Below are 22,697 nucleotides of genomic sequence, written 5' to 3'. Positions count from 1 at the left end.
AAATGCACTCTGTATAAAGCTAGCGGCATTCCATCAGAGAGGGGAACTTTGCTGGTTGAAAATATGCCCCCTCAATAGGCACTTGGTGTTTTATCGTACATATTTAATGCAGGCGTTTGTCCCAGTGGTCACTTTTCTAACACTGGACTTGAGCCATGCTTCAGGTGTGAGAAAGGATCCTACCAGACTGAGGCTAGGTCGCTGTCCTGTCTCCCATGTCCAGTCGGTCAGTCTACGGCCAGCATTGGATCCACCAGAATAGAGGACTGTGCAGGTTAGTATCACATGATCACTGTGCATTCTAATCATTTGTTGTTATGCGTTTCAGCACAGAGCTAGGAACCTTAAAGGCAGCATGCCGACTAAATTTCTGATATCCCATTTTAATGTATAAATACACCGATTTATGTATTTAAAGTGTGAAATAAAAGTGAGAACAATTTGTTTCCATTGCCTGTGTGTTTATTTTGCCCCCCAAAAATGACCCACCCCCCCTTTGTAGCTTCAGTTGTTGTTTAAATTCCGTGACGCGAACAGAGGCACTGGAAAACAGTGATGCGAAATGACGTCTGGGCACCCGACGAACCAACAGGGCCCCAGAACTGTGTATATCTCTGTGTGCACACGTCGTATACACGTCCATGTACATGAACGTACACACGCTGAAGGCATCGGTTTTGCAAAATGGTCGAACGTGATATCTCCGACGTGTCATCTCCATCGTCGTCAGCCGAGTCTAGGCTTCAGTTTGACGGGAATTGCGTCGGAACAGCATCTTTCTTGAGCATTTTCTTAGTGGTCATGCCCATGGAGCCCTGCAAACCGCTTTCTATCCAAGTCGGCTCGAAGGGGTCACTGCACAGGGCCGAGTACTGACTGGGCCCGCCCCACTCTGCCCTGGTGGTCTTGACTTTAGTTATCCAAATTCTCCATAAGTTGGGATCAGTTGGGAACAAGTGAAGAGATGCCCCATCCTTGGTTGTTTTGCTGCATACAGCAGCAACACACCTCGTCGGCATGGCTCAAAAACTGTAGGTTAGACCCCAAAACGCGGAGTACCTTCGCACGGCTTTGGCACACAAACATATGGCTTCTGCTACGTCGGACCACGCAACTAGGCAAACATGTGCCTCAATCTGCGTCATACTCCCCGCAAAGATTTATGTTAATTAGGGTAAAATTCCACTGGCGGAGTAGCCTGTCGCAACTTTGTAAACCTGGTTTTCTCCTACTTGTCCAAGAAAGTAATCATCGCATCACACAAAATGTCATTCCTTAGATCATAATTCATTGATAAACCCTGCACCATCCTGCCTTTAATGTTGACATACAACCTCAGTAGACAGGGTTTGCTATCCAGGGATGAGAGATGATGTACTCTGTGTACGGGAGTACCTGCAGTCCGAAGTTAAGGAGTGAATCACAGACCATGGAGCTCTCTGATAAGTGGAAGAATTATGAACTGATAAAAACTTAGAATTATGAATGGAGAATCTTGGAGTTAATCTTATGTTTTGCTTTCATGTTTGACTTCATCTAGACGTGTGTCCAGCTGGGTCATTCTCTGCATCTGGTGTACAGCCATGCACTCCTTGCCAACACCATAGCTACCAGCCTAACCAAGGTCAGAGTTCATGTCAGCCATGCCCTGATAGACACATAACGCAGGTCACTGGAGCCACGGATCTGAGCATGTGTTCTGGTAAGTCGATCACACTGAAGAGTTGAAAAGAGAAAAGAAAAATAGGAAAAGAGCTGATCATGGGTTGTAATGACAAACCCACATTGGCAAAGTGAGTTCTGGTTTCTATGAGTCCAATACTTGATAGTATGGACCTGCACACGTTGATTGCAGTCTTCAACTCAAACCAGTGCTCATTTTTAAGGGATATATTCACTTATGTAAAGCCTTACTGCCCACATCAAATGCAATTTTTTTCTTTTTGTGATTTTTAAAAATATTACAAAATATATCAAAGTTCACACACAAAAGCAGAATAGAAACACAAAAAACAATTGCGTAATTAAGAGCTGGTAATTCTGAAATATTTACTGCTTTCTCTCTCTAATTGGGAAGTGCCAAGGGAAACTTTGACCTTGTTGCTGTGTAGAAATTCATAATTAAGCCATGCAGAGAGTGAAGTGATTGAGGGCTCAAAACTGTCTCATTTGTGCCTAAACTCAGACGAATTCTTTCCACTTGCTTGTCAGTTTCTAAATGTGTTAAACATCATGTGTCTTGATTTCCCTGGCTTCTTAGTGCAAACCTTCTGCTCCGCTACTTCCTGTCTGAATGGTGGAACCTGCATGGAGCAACTAGAGTCCTTCCTCTGTGAATGCCCAGCAGGTCTGACTGGAGAACACTGTCAGACTGATGTGATTGACTGCCAACAAGATTCTTGTTTCAATGGAGGGACCTGTGTGGATGAACTTAATGGGTTCAGCTGCACCTGTGCGGCAGGATACCAAGGTAATGGAATGAGAGATGGATTGAAAAGAGAATGTGCGTCATTTCTCTTAGTTACTGTAACAACTTTGTAGGGTGTGGTACAAATCTGCCAAGAAGATCATTTCTTATGACTTTACCAAATGAAATGTCAAAATTATAAGAGAAAAGCCAGAAGGAAAGCAAGGTTTTCAGTGGCCAGTTCAGATGCATGGAATTGCAACTGTTCTGTATTACTGTCAATGAGGCGTTCTTGATTCTGTGTTTTATACACAACTCAGCTGAACTGAAAATACTTGATTTTAAATATATAGGTTCTAGGTGGACACAAATCCAACAGAGACCACACACCTACAAAGACACACAGACTATATCCACCTTGAGCAGAAGCACCCCCTCATTGGTTGAAAAGAGCCATGTTGGTTGGGAGTTTTCATTTTGTAGATAGAGACGCGACTGTAACGCATGCATTTCATAGTCGTTTGTGAGAAGTGTGCCCTCAGAGTCTCTTGGTCCCACTCAGGGCTGATAGGTTGAATGTGCTGTCTGTTAGGTTGCATTGTCAGGGTTCATCACAAACTACTACAGGGGCACAGTGAATGACGTTGCCTTCTAGCACAGGCTGTCCATTGCATACTGTACAATAATAGAAGATATGGCTGTTATTTCTCTTTGTCTACCAGGTGATGATTGCTCTATGACCATTGATTTCTGCTTGAATGACCCTTGTGAGAATGGTGGTACATGTAGCAACCAGACTAGTGGATTCACATGTACATGTGATGTTGGATTCACTGGTGTCACCTGTGAGGAAGACATTGATGAGTGTTTGATGCATCCCTGTCAGCATAATGGATCTTGCCATAATGTGGAGGGAGATTACTTCTGTGAGTGTGCTGCCGGCTTCATCGGAGAAAACTGTGAGACTAACATTGATGAGTGTAAGTCCAACCCCTGCCAACACCATGGTACTTGTGTTGATGGCGACGGTGCTTATCACTGTGTGTGTAGCACAGGCTACTCTGGTCAATACTGTGAGATTGACATTGATATTTGTGCTAGCAACCCTTGTGCTGATGGTGCTACCTGCCAGGAATTGGATGATCGGTATCGGTGTGCCTGTCCCCATGGTTATGGTGGGGCCCACTGTAATGAATTACTGAGCCCATGTGACTACCATCCGTGTGAGAATGATGGTGTATGTACAGAGACATCCACAGAGGAGACAGGATACCAGTGTGAATGCTTGACAGGATTCATCGGACCAGACTGTGAGACTAACATGAATGAGTGTGCCAGTGAACCGTGTTCTAACGGAGGTAGCTGCATTGATGGTGTCAACAGCTTTGAATGTATCTGTCTGGAGGGTTTTGAGGGTAAGTATTCTTTCTGTGTTACCTTAAACTGCCAAACTGCCACTTTAATGTGTCGTGTTTTGATTGGCAACATCATTGAGCATCTGTTTGTAGACTCTATTCTTTGATTCTTGTTTGATGGGTGAAGCATATGTTGCTGTACAAATATTTAGGCCTATTTTCTCCATTGCATAAATGTGAAACATTCGTTATTTGTTTTAGACAATGCTTAATAAGTCCTTTGTCAATTACATAAACGCACTTCAAAAGCTTAGAATTCAGTAGACCCCATCAATTCTGCCAACAAGCTTCAATCAAACTGTATTGCTGCAATATTTTCCTTGATTGCCATGGAGTAGACTCCAGGACACTGCAGTCTTAGCATCAACATAAGACCAACATGGAAGGGGGGATATCTACCAACTACCAACCATTGTTTCACTGACTTGTCTCTGTTGATTTCAGGGCCTCGCTGTGAGGGACACACGGACCTCTGCAACCCCAACCCTTGTCATCACAACGCCGTGTGTGAGGCTGAAGGTGAGGATTATTACTGTGTCTGCCCTGCTGGACTGTCGGGCAGAGACTGTGAGATCCAGGTGGATGTCTGCTATGAAGGAGAGACTTGCTTGAATGGTGGCAGCTGTGCACCGCCCTCTATGGACCAAGTCTGTCTCTGTGTGGCTGGATTTGTAGGTGAGTGCAAGAGACAAGGACTTCATTGTTACCAAGAATTAAAAATTATAACAGTGAGATCAAAGTATGGCAATTCCCATTTATACTGTGTCATTAAGGAAACCTGGGATTCAAGACACGATTCAATTAAATGTAATACAAAAGTGACTCAGTAATCCTTTCAAGGATATCATGTCACTTTTAAAAGGGAAAAGAATAATCCCAAGAATATCTTAAATATATCTTACTTCCTGGTTCAGTAACCTTCATTTATACTCATACTCAATGAATGTGCACTGTATTTATTACAAAAGCAATTGAGTTTAGACCACAGCCACATGCAGTTTGAATCCCTTTTTCAACCATTCATCAGTTTACCATTTTGCCAAATAACAAAGGTTGGTCAAATCAGTCATTTCAATTTCCAATTGGGGACCATACCAGACCCCTTTACAGAATAGGCTGAAAGCTACAATAGACAAACATGATACACACTGAATAATTGCATATCCACCAATGTAACAATTCGGTAAAAAAACTAGCAAGATTCTTGCGAACGCTTCTGCAACTGTGCCATCTGAAGAATACATTTCACGATTACGGCTGAATATTAAAAATTCAACATTGAACAAAATATCTCTTTAACATTCATAAAAGGGGGGTAATGGCTGCCTGCCCTGTACGTGTGTCAAACAAAAAAGGAAGAAATTAAAGCAGGGGAAGAGGGGAAAAGGAGGCAAACAAATTGGTGAAGAATCCTACCAAACCATATAACGCTCTCTCTCTGGCTGTCATCAAAGTGAAAGTAGGGCTCAATTCGAGTAGAGTCAATTAGAATTCTTGATTATTGAAATATTCGACCTTCAATTTGATCGAACATTCGGTTGCATTGGCCGGCAGATTGTTGATTAACAAACCATGTACAAAATCATTCGCAGTAACCTACACAATGGTATATTATATTCACTGTAATACATGTACATGTAACTTCTCACTTTGAGGATTATCTCCAACTACAATGTAGTAAAGATTTCATTTCTTTTGAAACAGCTTGCATGCCTGCGTGATCGTCGAAACGATCGGAATTCCAGCAGCGTCACGCTTATCAAGTGGTGCACGGCGCAGTGAACTGTCTGAACACACATCTCAGATGAGTTGATTTGTGCTTGCTGCACCGGTTAGCGTGCTGAGCCCATTCAGTCTTGAATTAAAGACTATTATATTACATCATTCATAAATACCCGAGTGCACCTTATAAGGGTTATGCGAGCTGCTGGGCCAAGTGCGTGCAATGACCATGTACTGTACATGTAGTGCGTACAGGCTGAAGCAATGGCTGACTGGGGAAGGTACCTGGGACAGTTTTTCTATTCCAGTTGGTCGAAACGTGTGATGTGACCGTGTATTTGATAATGCCTGCCGAGAAGTGATATATATATGCCCGCTGCGTAAATCACACACTGGCACATGGATACGAGACAGTTTAACTGAGTCTGATTGGTCAGGAGTCTGCGTGTGCGAAACATGCCATGTGCGCACCTAGTTTGTTTAAAAATATCCTTTTGGACAACTTTCAAAAGGGTTATACCATAAAATGGTCGGGGTTGTTCGGGAAAATGAAAGTAAAATTTTGTAACAAAATCATTGGAAATCCATCATATGTTGACTTCTTGTGACTCTCTGAATCAAAAGGTATTTATGAATGGGAATAAATATGTGCTTGGCCGATATTTATTCCCTTATTATTACAAAGAATCTTGTCTTGGCACATTCACATTGTGGGGGTTTAAAAGTTATTTCCGTATTCTACGATGGATTCTATATTGGACTGTTGGGCATATCAGCTGCCTTCAAGTGTCTGGAATCTGCTTAAAATAAGCCACCATAGTGCGATTTTTCTCTCTTTTAAAAATGAAAAGTCTCTCTTCTTTTTAACGAATTTTGCATTTGAATTTTTGAATACGAAAAATGAGAATCAAATATTTGATAATCGATCAAAGTTTCAAATATTTGGATATTTGACACAGCCCTAAGTGAAAGCATGGTGAAAATGTCACTAAAACCAATTAACCCACCTTGCATGCAGGCTTTATGTGGCTATACAATGATATCATTGGCTATGAGACGTTTGTCTTGAATATGCACATTTCTCAGTAGCTCTCCTTCACTTTCAGTTCAGTTCATTTTATTTCCACTTATACAAGTCAAAACAGCGAATCCATTGACACTTTGAAGTAATCAATAATAAGTGGAGGAGGTCTCCAAAAAGCAGGGCTCGTAAACTGGAGACCCCCTTGGAATTGTGTTCATATAGATTGTACTAATTACATTTACATGATTTTTATGACAAAAGAAGTACACAATATTTAAGTTGACAAATTAATACAACACACAAAAGGAGACAAGGCAAACCTGACGACAGGACAAGACGTCAACAAGAGGCCAACAAGCACATTAAGAAATAATTACCGTTGCAGTGAAGTTATATGAAAATCATTTAAATCACTCTAATCTGTATTTGTCTATAAACCAAGCTTTGAGTTGTTTCTTAAAGACCGACAAACTTTTAACTGATTTAAGATTATTACTTGAGGTATTCCAAAATTTTGGACCCTGAATAGAAACGTTACCAAATATGGTAGTGTGCCGTGGTCTGCCGGGCTCAAGCCAAGTGGGGTCATCATACTTAACCAAGTGAAGAAAATACTTCCACCAAGCCAAGGTATTAAAGGAGGTACTTCTCGAAGCAAGAACTCTACTGAGAATACTGCCTTTGCCGAGCATAAATTATTTATCATGTACTTGGTGATAAAAAGAATTACCCTGGCATGTTCCTTATTTCTGTTATTTTCTACCCACCAGGAGAGCATTGTGAGATTGATTTTGATGACTGCACCTCTCTTCCCTGTGCCAACGGAGCCATCTGCATAGATGGGGTCAACGCCTTCACCTGCCAGTGCTTGGAAGGTTTCACTGGTACTCTGTGTGAGATTGATATCAACGAGTGTGTGTCACTTCCCTGCTTCAATGGTGGGACCTGTGTGGATCAGATCAATGGATACTGGTGTGAGTGTGCTGATGGGTTCAATGGAACTTACTGTGAAATCAACAAGGATGACTGTGTACCTGGGGCTTGTGACAAAGGCCAGTGTGTGGATGGGATCAACTCCTACCAGTGCTTTTGTACTGCTGGTTTCTCTGGCCGTAGGTGTGACATTGATATCAATGAATGCCAGTCTCATCCCTGTGCCAATGGTGGTACATGCCGTGATGTGGTGAATGGTTATATCTGTGACTGTCCAGATGGATGGGTTGGTGAGCAATGTGAGATTAATGAAGACGACTGTGTAGGTGACCCTTGCCTGAACTCAGGTCATTGCATCGATGACCTACAGTCCTTCACCTGTCAGTGCCTGCCTGGTTTCTCAGGACAGAACTGTGAGATCAACATCAATGAATGTCTGAGTAACCCTTGTCACAATAAAGGAGTCTGCATTGATGGGATCAACAGGTTCATCTGTGAGTGCAAGGACGGTACAAAAGGTACATTGTGCCAAATTGACACTGGTTACTGTCAGCCCAATCCCTGCAGGCATGGTGGGTCTTGCACCCCGACTACCTATGGCTTTGAGTGTCAGTGTCAGGCTGGGTTTGAAGGAATACTGTGCCAGACTAATATTGACGACTGTGAAAACCATCTGTGTCTGCATGGAGCAAGCTGTGTTGATCAGGTGAGAACATGACCCACAACTCACTGTGAAATCTGGCTGCCTGTTACAAGCAATATAGTGTTTTGTGAGAAATCTCCTACTTTAATTTATCTATTAACTTGCTAAGGACGCCCTTCCAATCTCTAATGCTGTATTGTGAACAACATTTCTACTCTTATGTTACATATTTAAGATAGGATGTACTTTCCTGATCTTTTTCTGAACCTTAAAATTATTCATTTCTTTCTCTGATATTTCAAATACCATCTACTCTAAATGCAGTTGAAGATCATCCATCAACTAACTAAAGAGCTTGCAGTTCGGACAGGCCTGTTTGTTACCTCTTTTCTTCAATATTTTCAAACACTATCAACTTCAAACACGCTCAATTTCTCTTTGCTCCTTGGCCTATCTCCTGCTGCTCTCTCAAAGGTAGTATTTTGTCCTACTCCCCAGCTGTAGCTCATTTTCCACAGATCTGACCATTCCCTGTGGTTGTTTGTGTCCTTACCCACAGGCCAACCGTTATTCCTGTCGCTGTGCTCCAGGCTACACACCGTGACAAAGTGTGGGGATGGTTCAATTGCCCATCCTTGCGTGCTCAAAAAATTGGAGGGAATATATATTGAGATTTGTGTGCCTTATTGAATTTTTTTTGGCTTACTTCTTTTTTTCAGACTTTCAAACACTCACCAAGTCCAAAAATGCTGGATTTCTTTCTATTCCTTGCCCTACCTCCTCCTCTCTCAAAGGTAGAGCTTTGGCCTGATCCCCAGCTGTAGTGTAATTTTCCACAGACCTGACCATTCCCTGTGGTTGTTTGTGTCCTTACCCACAGGCCAACCGTTATTCCTGTCGCTGTGCTCCAGGCTACACAGGACAGTTTTGTGGGACGGCTTTAGACATCTGCTCAGCTGAGCCATGCCAGAACAATGCACAATGTCTGCCCTCTGGAAACAGCACACACCACTGCATATGTGAATCAGGTACTTGGCATGTCCAGCTCTTTTCGCTCTACCAAATTGTATCTTGGAATTCACTCACTGATAAAGAAAGACTGACAACCCACTTTCAAGGCCATTGATTTTAGCATTGCTTAGTCAGTGACAGAATTAATCACAAACAATAAGGGTTTTCAAATAAGGCACAGTGCTGTTTGTATAGTAGCAGAGTCTTTCAGGTAAGTGCAAAGCATTAATGCTCTGTGTGTAGGTCCGTTGTTCCTTCCAAGTCACCTGTGATGCCTTGAAAATAAGTATGAGATGTGTCTCTCCAGGTTTCACCGGGTTGCGATGTGAGGCGACTATTGATAACTGCACACCCAACCCTTGCCTGCGCGGTGGTACATGCATCAATGGGCTCAACATGTACTCCTGTGACTGTCCACCAGGCTACAGGTCAGTACAAATCATCTATAGACATTGGAAGTCCTCTCTTAACAGTCAACACTATCATTATGTCCATGTGAAGCAAGACAATTGTATTGGTTTGCTGTTTGTTTCTGATTACAGTGGCCCTGAATGTGAGCAGGATATCAATGAATGTGACAGCCACCTTTGTCAGAATGGAGCTCAGTGCATTGATGGTGTCAACCAATACCTGTGCAGATGCAGACCAGGATTTGTTGGCACATATTGCAGCCAGCGTAAGATTTATGCATTAGTTTCTAATTCAATTACGATAAACTGAAAATAGGTCAGCTTTAAATACCATGGTGCCCCAACAAAGAAAGAATAAATTACCAGGTATAAATTGTTAACAAACCCCTTCATTGATACAATTCATCCAATTCAACTCTTTGACATTTCAGGATTTCTTCAGCATGGACAGATGTACAATAAATTGCTTCTTATTGCTAATGAGATTGAAGTGCCAAAATATTGAGTATTTGTGAGGATTTCGAGCAAGAAATCTGTTTGGTATGAACTGAATGGGCCACCATGTTGCCATCAGCGTAACTTGTCATTAATGGCCAGTCTGTTATTCTGCAGTGATAACTGAGGCATGGTTATGCTCATACTGCAGATGTCATGCATTTTTTTCATCTCAGAGGCACAGTCCAATTTTGACATGGTGTTCCGAGGCAGTCATCCAAGTCAGTACATCACTCTACCTCGTGCCATTGGTGAACCACTGCATGCATTTACCATAATGATGTGGATTCGCACAGCTATAGCTGATGGACTCATCCTGGCTTACACAACCCAGAGCTCTGGGCAGACACTGGATGATGCACAGTTTGCCATCAGCAATCCTGGAGCATTGCGGGTCTACATTCAAGGGTGAGTTCCTCTCATCTGTTCCCCCCTTCCTCCTTTGAGGGAGTGTCATGATGTTCCTGGAGACTACTCCGTTAGGGTTCATCGCACACAACTGCTGTGATCTAGGGACATGTTGTGACAGGTTGTAGTGGAACCAGATCTGCACTTTCTTAATAGTAAGGTACCCATGGATGCTGATATCATTATTATTAGTATTTATTTCTGGTAATGACACCAAGGATTCATCATAAGTACCCTTGGCACTGCAGCTTGCAAGCCTGAAGAAACCCGTAGAGAGGAGACAATGAGAAGTAATAACAATTTTAGAGGTGGCAGGAAAACCCCAGAGGAATATTCTGGGTAAAGCCCACAAAATCAGGTAGGGCCTGAAAACCCAATCCACATGTGGACCGATCCAGGAACCGAACCCGGACCGCAGAGGTGGAAGGCGAAGAAAGAACTACCATACCAACCTGACTAAGGAATACTCAAAAAACTGAAAAGAAGCAAGTTTTTAAAACCATGTTTAAAGGCCCCACCCTGTGCCACCACAAGAATGACTGACCAATGTGATGTGATATTGAACACTGTCGCCACTGAAATCAAAGTATTATTGTGTTATTGCAAAGCATTTTGTCACATGTTTGTGCTTGTAATTTTCATGTGGGATTTTCATCTGAGTGACAAAACTCCAAACTGTTGGAGGTCCAGTTTTGTACTATCTAGTATCCATCAAAGATTCAGGGATGAATATCCAAAATGTCGGAAATTCTCTCCAATGTCATAAGCTTACACACCAAGGTGACTTTTCCATGGTATTTACTACCGAGAAGACCTTCCCTAAAACCAGGACTCAACACCGAGCCCTAAGTTAGCCAACGTTGAAAATTTTCCCTAACTTGGGTCAACATTCTAAGAGTTGGAAGCAGCTGTAAGGTATTGTGCTCATTTCCCAAAGTCACTCTGTATTGAGCTTTTCAAAACATCAAAATGTGGTGCGGAGACCTGTGCAAAGTGGAAGCAGGTTTGAATGGCAAGTTTCCAGCCCATTGTTTCAGTATTTATACATACTATCAAGGATTCCTGTGGTGCTTAGTGTGTAGAGGACTTAGCATTCTGTGCCGTGTGTTTTGTCTTTGTGGCTCAGGTATCACTTTTTCTCCTCCGTCTCTGTGAATGACGACCATTGGCATCATTTGGCCATCTCATGGGATGAGCACGGTGGCATGCTCAAGATCTACCGAGATGGGCAGCTGAGACTGATACACACATCGATGAGATCTGGTGCCAGGATCCACAGTGGAGGGGAGTTTACTCTGGGAGAGTTACGTAACTCTAGTGAGCATTGTTTGACATTTAGTTTGGCATTAAGTGGATGCCTACTTCTAATTGGTTTGTTTTTCTTTCTAGTTCAAGTCCTCTCAGGGACGCCATAGTGGAGTATTGTTTCAGTCACTTGTTTTCAAAGAATACCTCAGATCGTCCTTATTTCAAAATGTATACTCATCTAGAAACCAGGTTTTGAAGTCTTTATGAAGGTGGTACTAAACTTGTGTGTAGGTTTTACAATATCTCTTTGACCACTAAGGTGGAGTGACTAGCCAAAAGGGAGGCACTCCTCTGGTTTAAGAACATGGAGCAAATTTCATGATGTCAATAAGCTGCAAAAGGGAAGGGGTGCAAACTTAATTTCCTTTGATGTATAACCAAGTGACCGATTTTCAGTTTAGGTTTGTTGACTATGTGTGACAGATTCCCCAAATATGTCACCAAGTTTGACAGACGACTGCTTGGAGTTCTGTGATGATTTGTTTCTCTCATTGGCAGACGATACCCAGTCGCAAGGTTTCACTGGTTCCCTGAGTAGCGTCAACCTGTGGGATACGGCGCTGAACACTTCCGTTGTTCAACAGCATGCTCAGACCTGCGGCTTTGTTGCCCCTGGCAGTGTCATCGCAGCAGCTGACTTCATGGACACCGTCTTCATGGGACAAATCCAAATTGTGACTCCGTCAAAGTGTGACTGTAAGGACTTGGATCTGTTCAGTTTATAAACAGTTGTTCTTTTCATTACTATGTTGGATGGCTCAACTGTTTCATTTGGTTTAAAATTAATCATGCACAACCTTGTTGGAATTTTTTTCGAGGAAGAAATGAATCATACATTTATTATTGGCGTATTACTTGGGGGGAAAAATTTACATAAATAATTTGAAGCAGTTGCTAGGAAAAGTAGAGAACTTGTTGACACAGTCCGTCATGACAAACCATTCAGTTGGTTCAATATCATCACTTCCTACTGGAGACTGTGTGAACATGATCCAGCAATCCGTATTCCAAGGAGCAGCTGACAGATTCAAATACCAATTCTTCTTTTAGCTTACGATAGTGGACAAGTATACTCAACTCTTCCCCCATTAGCAGTGTACACACATAACATCAAGTAAGTCTGTGGAGGTAGACTGTGTGTTGAACTTGAACCTGACCTCTGTACACAGTCTGTTGCTTAATATTGCTCCTTAACTGGGCCTTGGAGTGTGCCAAATTATCAGATCCCAGTGGGAAATACGGTAAAAACGTTGTGCAAATGGGTCTCCAAAGTGAGTATTTGTGGCATATGACTGTGTGTAAAAAGCTGGCTGATATCTTGCCTTTTTCAGAAGGTTAGATTTTTGGCCCTAAGTACATGTCGCTATTAGCAAATAGTTAGAATGACTAAGAGTAATGGGACATTTTGAACTTTCTGTTTGTCCAGTGGTGGATGACTGTGCCAGCAACCCTTGTGCTTCAGGCAGTACCTGCATTGATGATGTCAATCAGTTTATCTGCCAATGTCCCCTGGGCTTCACTGGCCAACGCTGTCAGACAAACATTGACGATTGTGGAACAGACTCCAGCCCTTGTGACAATGGAGGAACCTGCGTGGATGGGATAGGTAATTTCACCTGTCAGTGCCCACTGGGGTTCTCGGGACAAGTCTGTGAGCTGAGAAGAGGTAAGTTGGCAATTAGAGGGAAAACTGATCTTCCAAAATGAGCAGTAGCATCACTAGGAAAGTTAGTGTAGCAGGAGATGGGTCCTTCTGAAGTCTTTGTCAATGAGTGTGCAGTTTGTTACAGTGCATTGGGAAAATGAATTGTCACCTGCACATATAAATAATGTGAATAGTGCTATGCTATCCAGGTCTATTCCCTGAGCAGGGTGTGAATCACTTCGGCTTGTTAAGGTCCACGTACATGTTCCAAGGCTGATTTTTTGTAGATTTGAATATCTTACTCCGATGCACCCAAACCATATGAAGAGACCACCTTTCTCCTGTTTTCCTAACTCAACATGAAAGATTTAATGTCTGTTTTATCCACCACAAGTTGATGGAGGATGGAGTGAGTGGACTGAATGGAGTGAGTGTAGCCGGTCCTGTGAAGGTGGTACCCAGACCCGTCGCCGGTCCTGCACCAACCCCCGCCCAGCCTATGGAGGTAGCACCTGTGTAGGTCCTACCAGTGAGAGTCAACAATGTAATACAGGAGCCTGTCTAAGTAAGTGCAGTCAACATCCACCTTATTGTAGGCCTTTGATCCATGTGTACATCCAATAATTAAGGACCCACCTGTATAATTTAGGATCCAGCTCAGGTAAATGCGGTTAACATCTGCCTTAGGGGGCATCTCAAAAATCTGGAACATTCCTGTTCTGTTGGACCGTTCCCACTGGAACGCTGGCGTTCCATCTGAACGTGTCCGTGATGTTTCAGACCGTCCCAGGCAGCGTTCCGTTGGGAATGCATGTTCCCAGTGGAATGGTCCCACTGTTACATCCACAATCGGGAAGAGAAGCTTTCTGATATTTATTTTCTAGACCCTGTGTCTGAAGCATGACAGCTGGTGCACAGGGTTTTGTGCTTTACTCCTCACGAAGGTTCATTTTTCTCCCGTTTTTCTTGTCCATATTCACCCTGACGTAGCTTACCATGCAAGGAATTTAGAGTATATCTCATATTCACCCTGACGTAGCTTACCATGCAAGGAATTTAGAGTATATCTTATATTCACCCTGACGTAGCTTACCATGCAAGGAATTTAGAGTATATCTCATATTCACCCTGACGTAGCTTACCATGCAAGGAATTTAGAGTATATCTCATATTCACCCTGACGTAGCTTACCATGCAAGGAATTTAGAGTATATCTCATATTCACCCTGACGTAGCTTACCATGCAAGGAATTTAGAGTATATCTCATATTCACCCTGACGTAGCTTACCATGCAAGGAATTTAGAGTATATCTCATATTCACCCTGACGTAGCTTACCATGCAAGGAATTTAGAGTATATCTCATATTCACCCTGACGTAGCTTACCATGCAAGGAATTTAGAGTATATCTCATATTCACCCTGACGTAGCTTACCATGCAAGGAATTTAGAGTATATCTCATATTCACCCTGACGTAGCTTACCATGCAAGGAATTTAGAGTATATCTCATATTCACCCTGACGTAGCTTACCATGCAAGGAATTTAGAGTATATCTCATATTCACCCTGACGTAGCTTACCATGCAAGGAATTTAGAGTATATCTCATATTCACCCTGACGTAGCTTACCATGCAAGGAATTTAAGAGTATATCTCATATTCACCCTGACGTAGCTTACCATGCAAGGAATTTTGAGTATATCTCGACAACGTTAATTCTCTTGTGTTAATGTCTGTACTTGACTGAGAGTGTGTTATTCAGACTTGTGCGGTAGAGGGATTTATCATTGCAATGTTTTCACGCATAAATATTCCATCATATCAGAAACAATTTGGAAACGTAACCTGTAATTAAAGGGGTGCTGGGGAGGTCGACATGACTAAGGCAATTAAGTTTGACATTGGTAGTGCAACCTATAGTTGCACTTCCTGCAGGGTGCCATTTGAAAATGCAGTGCCTACATACGGGTGATTTTTCAATATTTTCAGTTTTCAACAGTCTTCAAAAATTTTTATTTTTTACCTGAATGCCTAAACTGCATCCAGTGACTGTCTGGTGGCTACTCTAATCTGCCCGAGTATTTCAGCCAGGCCTGCCGCCTTGTAAAAAGAGCCTAGATTGCGCGGTGTGGCATGAGTTTCTTTTGGTCCTGAAACTAGCACAGTGTGCTGCTCTTGTCTTTTCAATGCGGGCCAGATATAGGACCCTGTCCAAGGTGGTATTCAGTCAATGTCTATTATCTGTCTTCTTGGTTGACCCTGTGTACATTTCTTTCCTGAGTCCAGGTGACTGAAGGATAACAAGTAGACTTTTGAGATGGCTTCCACCATAGAACCTGCCTGCAGATGCATCACTGATTTCACAAGCCAATATTCCAGTACATCTTAATTTGAAGTAAAATCGCAGCTCTGATCATGTGACATGTGATTGTCCACTCATGTTCTCTTTCAGGCTGTAGGAATGTGTCAAACCCTTTCAGAGGAAACCTAGTCTGTCAAATTGATGGCCAGGAACAGAATTGTACCATCTCCTGTTGGCAAGGCTACTCATTCAGCCGGGCCGTTCTACCCTTCTACCAATGTAGTCCATCTACCAACTACAAGTGGTCCCATGAGACAGAAGACAACCCAAGACTGGCCCTCCCGCAGTGTACAAGTAAGTAGGATATCAGTGCAGTTTCAATGAACCTAGAATTTGAATTACCCTTTCAAACTAGAGGAGATAATTTTCAGATATGTTCAAACATTGGCATAGACAGCCTTGTCAATTTACCAAGTGACTTTAATGAACCCTCTACTCATGTCATTCTGTTGGCCTTAACATTTCCGTAGAGACAAAAGTAATCTCATAGAGGCAATGAACACAGTGAACATTTATTCTTCCAGTTTTGGGGTTAATGTTGTCCAAATACGCCTCTTCTGTAGGTCAGGGGTACAAAGTATATTTTAGCAGTCATCCTTGAACGTCATCTTCCAGTGTGAAGTATTGTTGTTCAGCACAGCTAGCATTGTAACTCAGGGCGTGGTTACCAGCCACACAATATATGAAGGTTTCATATTGCCCTTTAATAGAAATAAGATCACCTGGAGGTTTGAATCCAACTTCAGATAGTTTTTTGTACAGTCGAACCTTGTATTAAGAGGTCCTTCGGACTTAGCTTGTTACCTTGTTATAACAGGAACCCTGTATTATCAGGAAAAAAAAATGAAAAACAAGGATTTGGACCTAAAAATGTCCTTGTTATAAGCAGAATCTTGTATTAATGGTGCTCTTATTAATGAGGTTCAACTGTATTCCGGAGGTTACAGGTGTGAATCGTCCTTCAGTATATTCTGGAGTTTGTAGGCTTAAACCTTGCAGATGATTTTATAGATTGCAGATCTGAATCTTGCTGCAGTCAGTTTTGTACTCTAGTGGTTGGAAGTTGGAGATGTACTTTAGTCAGTTTTGTATCTTGGAGGTTGCTGGTTTAAATCCAACTGAAGTCAGTTTTCTATATGCAGCATGCCATTTAGGCAGATCATAGATTTCATCTGAATTTTGCCAAGCTCTGGCAGCCAGGCAATGTACATACATAGGCTTACACCATGAGCTTACACTAACCACACAATGTTTGTGTATTAACAGATGGAGGACCACTCCTGCTGTATAGCTAGAGTCGTAGAGTGTACATTGTCTCAGTTGCTTCAGCACACTTCATATCTCTTGCAGAGTACAAGCCACCAAATAAGGTTGCCATGGAGATGAACCTGGAATACAGTACTAACTTGACCTGCGATGGGGTCGACCCTGCAAGAGATAACCTCGTTTATCAGACCGTCAGAGACAAGATCACCTCGAATGTACAGATGCTCAGCTGTGTACAGGATAATTCTTGTACTGAGAGACCTCCCTGGGTAAGTCAATCATCAAGAGATTAACGAAGGGATATGCAAGCTTGGTGAGGGGATTTCTATCTTGACCAAAAAGGGGGCATGGACATTATGATAGGACCAAGTTGAAGGTCAAGTCCTACAACAGTAGGGACTCAACCTCCATACTCATTCATCAATACCATTATCAAACTCAGAGAGTACCAACACTTTTAATTTGCACCACAAAACTTTCTCCTGTAGTTTTATTCAAGTGAGATAACACTTGTGTGGATTTGTTATTTAAGCGTCTTTAAGGGTGCTGTCCATCATTTGTCATTCGTGTATTATGTTCCTTTGAGGCAACTAAATTACTCAAAATCTCTAGAAGGATGCTGAAGAACAAACCTGATGAAGTTTCAGCTCAGTGAATACTGTCTATTCCGAAAAATCAAAATTCTGGTTTTTTGATAGGAGATAAAAAGTTGCTGAGTTGCACCTGAATTCAGCATCTAGGGCATGTTCTCACATTTAGTTGAATGGGGCTTCACTATGTCATCTCTGAACCGACAAATTTTAGTAATCAGGTGTCATGTCAGCCCTTGCACATGCTAGCAATTTTTCAAAAATGGGTAGTTTTTAGATGCATCATTGGAAATGGCCTTCTTGCACCATTTTTTTTCAAAATGACACCTTGCAAGAAGGAATGATTTCACTGGGAGTGTAGTCCCACAAACATCTTCAAACCAAGTATGCTTTTCACAAAAATTGCATCACTTACTTTTTTGGAAAACTGCAGTTTGATCGACTGTGCCTTTGATCTTATGCATTCCTGATGTCTTACCTTGCCAGTTGTGCCAAATGCATTTTATTGAGACTGCATCCCCGAAAAAAAAATTGCTTTAGCTGAGAAAAACACCTTTACCACTGACAGCCATTGGATAGCGGCTGCAGCCACTTCTCATTGATGTATTCATTACTCCTAGCCACAGCCGGCTGATGTTTTGTTACTCTGAGCCTTAGCGAGTTGATCCAGACACAGCCTGGGCTGAGTGAGGTGTGTTTTACATTTAGCCACAGCCAGTTGATCTGCACACAGCCTGAGCTGATGATTACAAAACCTTACTGAAGACCACTTGTGTACCTCACATGATCCCTTATCATACCTCAGGTCAGTGGCTGCAGCACCCAGAGTCCAGCAGACCAGACCCACAGACGGCACCACCGATCAGTTGAGCCGATCCAAATTACCATCAGACTGGAACGTGATATCCATGTCCCTGACCAACAGAACCTGACCAGTGAACAAGGTGAGAGAATGATGGCTGATCCCATCAGTGTAGCATAGTCAAACCCTGGCCATGGTCAAGACACATTTAGTTTGATTGAGTTAATAACTGTAACAAATCCAAGGTTACATTGTCATCTAGTATAGTCAATTATAAGGAACAATCCTCAGGGAAGGTGATAACGAGAAGAGACAGCAGCTCAGGCTGTTTGAAACTACAGTAGCCCTCCTCACTAAAAGTTTGATGACATCATTTTAATGAAGAATTAATGAGATGCTAAAGACTATTCTCAGTTTATCTAATCGATTTAAACCATAAAGTACCTAGTCATCTTTCTGAAAATCAAATTTGAGACTACATGGCTTTGTAAAGCCCATTCATTAGGTCTTTTTGCTGATGTAGAATCCATCTTTATTCTGTTCTAAAATCTGTTTGGAAACCGGATGACTGTGAGTAGCTTACAATTACTTACGGTGGAGTGGTAAATGAATTGACTCCAAAGAAATGGCTAGCAACCAACCAGCATGCTTGTCAATGCTTCATCTACACAACACTAATCCAAGGAGATAACATTTCTGCTGTGGCATTACATAAATATGGACATAATAAACAGGAGGTGTGCTGTACTTTGGCAAGTTATGGCTCCCTAGTGGTGGAAGAGATGTGCATGTACCTTCTGCATGCTGGTAATGGCTTCTAGTTCTTGTCACTGGCTGAGTTTTTAAGATCACTTGCAGTCATCCTGAAGCACACCTGTGATACAAATTCAGAACATCTATTAGTATAGTGACTGAGGATAGAGTGGCCAGATTCTAACTAAACACCCTGTGAAAACTTTTATGGTAATGGAAGAAAGGTCTAACGTCTGTCCTCTCTCTCCGTACAACTTATCCAGTGACCAGCCACAACAGCACTTTGGAGGCAGTCAGTGCACTGCAAGATGCAGCACTTCTTCTGATCAATCAGTCCCTGTCGGAGCAGTTTGCTGTGAACATTGACAGCCAGGTTTACGATATTGACTCTCAGAAGACCCAGACCTATGGCATGCAAGTCTGTCCCCACGGCTCGGTGCGCATGAGCCCAGAGGATGCACGATGTGGTAAGCACTTGTTGTTGCAATGGCTGTCTTCTGCCTAACTGTCGTCGTTTCTCCAACAGGTGACAGATTAAGGACTGTTTGCGTTAATTGGCAAATTTGGTTTGGTATTGACATTTTCTTTTTTTACCACTTGCTGACAATGTTATTGCAAAAGAAACCTGTCCCAACCACAGTATTATATTTTCGGCAAAAATGTTGACTATTGAAAACAAGAGACCCAAATCATTTGTTCAATGTATGTGTGAGATTTCTTTCTGTGCCATTGCTTATTGAAAACTCTGAGACAATGTGATGAAGTGATATTTGCTATGACACCTAGCTGTGGTCCATGGTTACTTTAGAGCTCCACACATGCTCAATATCTCCATGCATTAGATTAAGCCTCTGTGTATGTACAAACGCAGTGAGAATCACTCTAGCATGGGAGCAAGTACATTTCACCTGATACATGACGTGTCATCCAGAATGAAGTGTTCAAGAACGGTGGCTAACTGTTGACTGTGTGTAATTAATGCACAGCATAATCCCAGTTCTTGAATGTGCATGGTGGTGATAATCTGTTGAGTCTTTATACGAATCACGGATTTCATATGATGAAGCGTTGAGTGGTTATAATTACCAGAGAATAATCTTTACCAATATTGTGTCATTTTTGCAGCTGTGTGTGTTTACAAACTTTCATTCAAAGTGTTCCTTGGATAGAGTGTATCTACCTTTGGCTGATCCACACTGACATTGTAGGAACAAAAACCTTCTACAATAATCCCTATACCAATTCCCTATCTTCTCTGCTCAGTTCCCTGTGAGTCAGGCTGGTATCACTACCAAGAGGCTTGTTACGCCTGCCCACCTGGCATGTACCAATCACAAGAGGGCAGCACCTACTGCCAAGCCTGTCCACGTGGACATACCACCGTTGGCCCTGGTGCTAGAGGGGAAGAAGATTGTGAAGTCACCACTCTGTAGTCCCTAACTGAGAAGTCAGATATTTGGTAGTGATCGTGTTTTTTAATTAACAGGAAAAGTGATCATTTACACTGACTGAAGACAATTGTAATGTAGATGTAGACGTACATTTTGCTTCCTGGGAAATTTAAGCACACTTTAAAGGAATGGAAGAGAAAGTTTAAAGTTCGATTGTTGAACTTTCTTTGTTGGATGAAGGGGAGTCTTTGACCAAATTTAAATTTACAGAAAAGAGAGTTTGAGGATTGTCTCAGTGTCTACTAACTTGAAACCAATTTATATTGATGAATTCTACAATTCACTTTTTTAAGCTAACTGTTAAAAAATGTTGAATTGTATTTTCAAATTTACTCAGACTTTGAAATGGTGAAAGTATTCAAGTACATATTCAAGTTGACAAAGTTTGCAGCAGTAGTACTTAATGCCTGTTATTTGCTGTGCAAAAATCAGGCACCAGAGGCCTCCCCGAATGACTATTACCCAGAATTTCTGACAGAAAGGAATGTGGTCGCATTCAGGCTACAAAATCATCAGCGTACCAGGTTTTTTGGTTCAAAGTGAGTATACAATCTGGTGGGAAAAAGTGTCCTTTATATTTCATGATTGCTGCACATTTAAAGGTAATTTCCTCATTCCTCTTTATTTCTCAAAATTTCTTCATTTTCCACACTGATAAGAACAAAGTGAAAATGGTTGTGACACTTGCCCATCAGTATATGCAAGTAATGGATCTGAACAGGTGCTAACCTGAAGCATTACAATAAACTTCGACATGGAGATTTCTGTTGTACCACAGTTCCAAGTAGTCTGCTTTTGCAGTGGATACCTTTTGCTTTGACATGGAAATATCACCGGAATTGATTTCAAACTATTACTATTTTTTGGCAGGTAATTTGCATTAATTCATCACTCTTGGAAATTAGAAAATGTGTTCCGAACTTACAAAATCATGTGTCAGATGTGACAGGGACACGAAGAAATGGACCCCTAATTTCTGGAATTACCCTCATTTGTTTTATTAATAAGAAATGGCTGTTTATATACTCAGAAGAAAACTTTAAGGGATGAATTAAATGCTAGTTGCGTTGGCATGTGCTTTTATTATGTGGCAGTGTGTTTCATTTGGATTTTATGGTCGAGATAAGTGACTGTATTAAAGGATGGGGGATCCAAGGGTTGGGGCTGATGGGTATTGAAGGCCACTCTTACTACCAAAAAAGGGCAATTTTTCGGAAACATAATTTGTGAAAAGTGTTTTTGGGGTGTGTTGGTCTATTTCATTTCCCTTTTTTCTAAATAAATGTAAAAAGTTCCGATATGTAGCATCACCCTTCAAAAAGGCCAGAAAATGTTACATTAAAGGAAATCCAATCAATGCCCCTTGAAACAAGTCTGGTCCCTCCCTTTTAGTGCCTCCTCAATGTGATTCTGGACCCGTTTCTGAAGGAGCGTTTTGAAGGGGGACAGCCATTTGGAAATAAAGCACAGAAACATGACCGAAAAAGAATAGGGAAGAGATTTTGATAGTTAATAGTCGTAGTCACAGGAAAAACTTGTATACTGAAATTTGCCAAATGCTGAAAAATTCAAGCGTATTTGTATGGGGGGGGGGTTATGAAACGAAGGAGAACATCTTGCCCCCCTCCTCTCCATCTTCTTGTTTCTTAAATCTCATTATTTAATCTGCCTCATTAGTGTGTTAAACTTTATTCGTACTACGTTAAAATTGCAGGTAAAGTTAATTCCTTGTGACATTTTCTGCAAAAGAAAAGGCCATCCCTGACTTGTCTGGAACATTTCTGGAGGATACACTTTACAAGGAGAACAAGAAGATCATTTAGAAATACGAATCGCGTTTTGTAAAAATTCACGATCTAATTTCTCCCTATCAAACAAAAACTTTAAATGGCAGTGCCTGTATGCAGATTAATTTTCGATTTGTTGTCCTGCTAAGAAGCATGATTGGTCTACGAGAAATTCCCTTCCCTGTGATTGGCTGAGTCATGGGCGGAATCATTTTTCGTTTATGCGAGACCACGTGTTAGGAATGCACAAAGGAATTTGAAG

At 41.8% G+C, this 22,697-nt stretch overlaps 1 protein-coding gene across 2 annotated transcripts in view; it reads left to right on the top strand.

Annotated features, from left to right (window-relative positions):
• Positions 1-21,731, top strand: part of LOC110990289 (uncharacterized) — a 59,253-nt gene extending 37,522 nt beyond the window's left edge. For both annotated transcript variants that reach the window (XM_087133286.1, XM_087133287.1), the window contains 19 exons: positions 113-274; positions 1,541-1,702; positions 2,261-2,470; positions 3,130-3,822; positions 4,267-4,497; positions 7,339-8,207; positions 9,025-9,172; positions 9,463-9,583; positions 9,698-9,831; positions 10,237-10,468; positions 11,595-11,785; positions 12,275-12,472; positions 13,203-13,442; positions 13,816-13,986; positions 15,877-16,080; positions 17,137-17,321; positions 18,448-18,586; positions 19,461-19,664; positions 20,461-21,731. In XM_087133286.1, the coding sequence (XP_086989412.1) occupies positions 113-274; positions 1,541-1,702; positions 2,261-2,470; positions 3,130-3,822; positions 4,267-4,497; positions 7,339-8,207; positions 9,025-9,172; positions 9,463-9,583; positions 9,698-9,831; positions 10,237-10,468; positions 11,595-11,785; positions 12,275-12,472; positions 13,203-13,442; positions 13,816-13,986; positions 15,877-16,080; positions 17,137-17,321; positions 18,448-18,586; positions 19,461-19,664; positions 20,461-20,630 (4,664 nt within the window). In that variant the 3' untranslated portion in view covers positions 20,631-21,731. The remainder of the gene's footprint in view (positions 1-112; positions 275-1,540; positions 1,703-2,260; positions 2,471-3,129; positions 3,823-4,266; positions 4,498-7,338; positions 8,208-9,024; positions 9,173-9,462; positions 9,584-9,697; positions 9,832-10,236; positions 10,469-11,594; positions 11,786-12,274; positions 12,473-13,202; positions 13,443-13,815; positions 13,987-15,876; positions 16,081-17,136; positions 17,322-18,447; positions 18,587-19,460; positions 19,665-20,460) is intronic.
• The last annotated feature ends 966 nt before the right edge of the window (positions 21,732-22,697 follow it).

Source organism: Acanthaster planci, linkage group LG02 (assembly GCF_054643075.1).
Source record: "Acanthaster planci isolate LZ-2023a linkage group LG02, COTS_SCS, whole genome shotgun sequence".
NCBI classification, from domain to species: Eukaryota; Metazoa; Echinodermata; class Asteroidea; order Valvatida; family Acanthasteridae; genus Acanthaster; species Acanthaster planci.
Note: the sequence above shows the minus strand (reverse complement) of the source record. Positions and strands in the feature narration are given on the sequence as shown.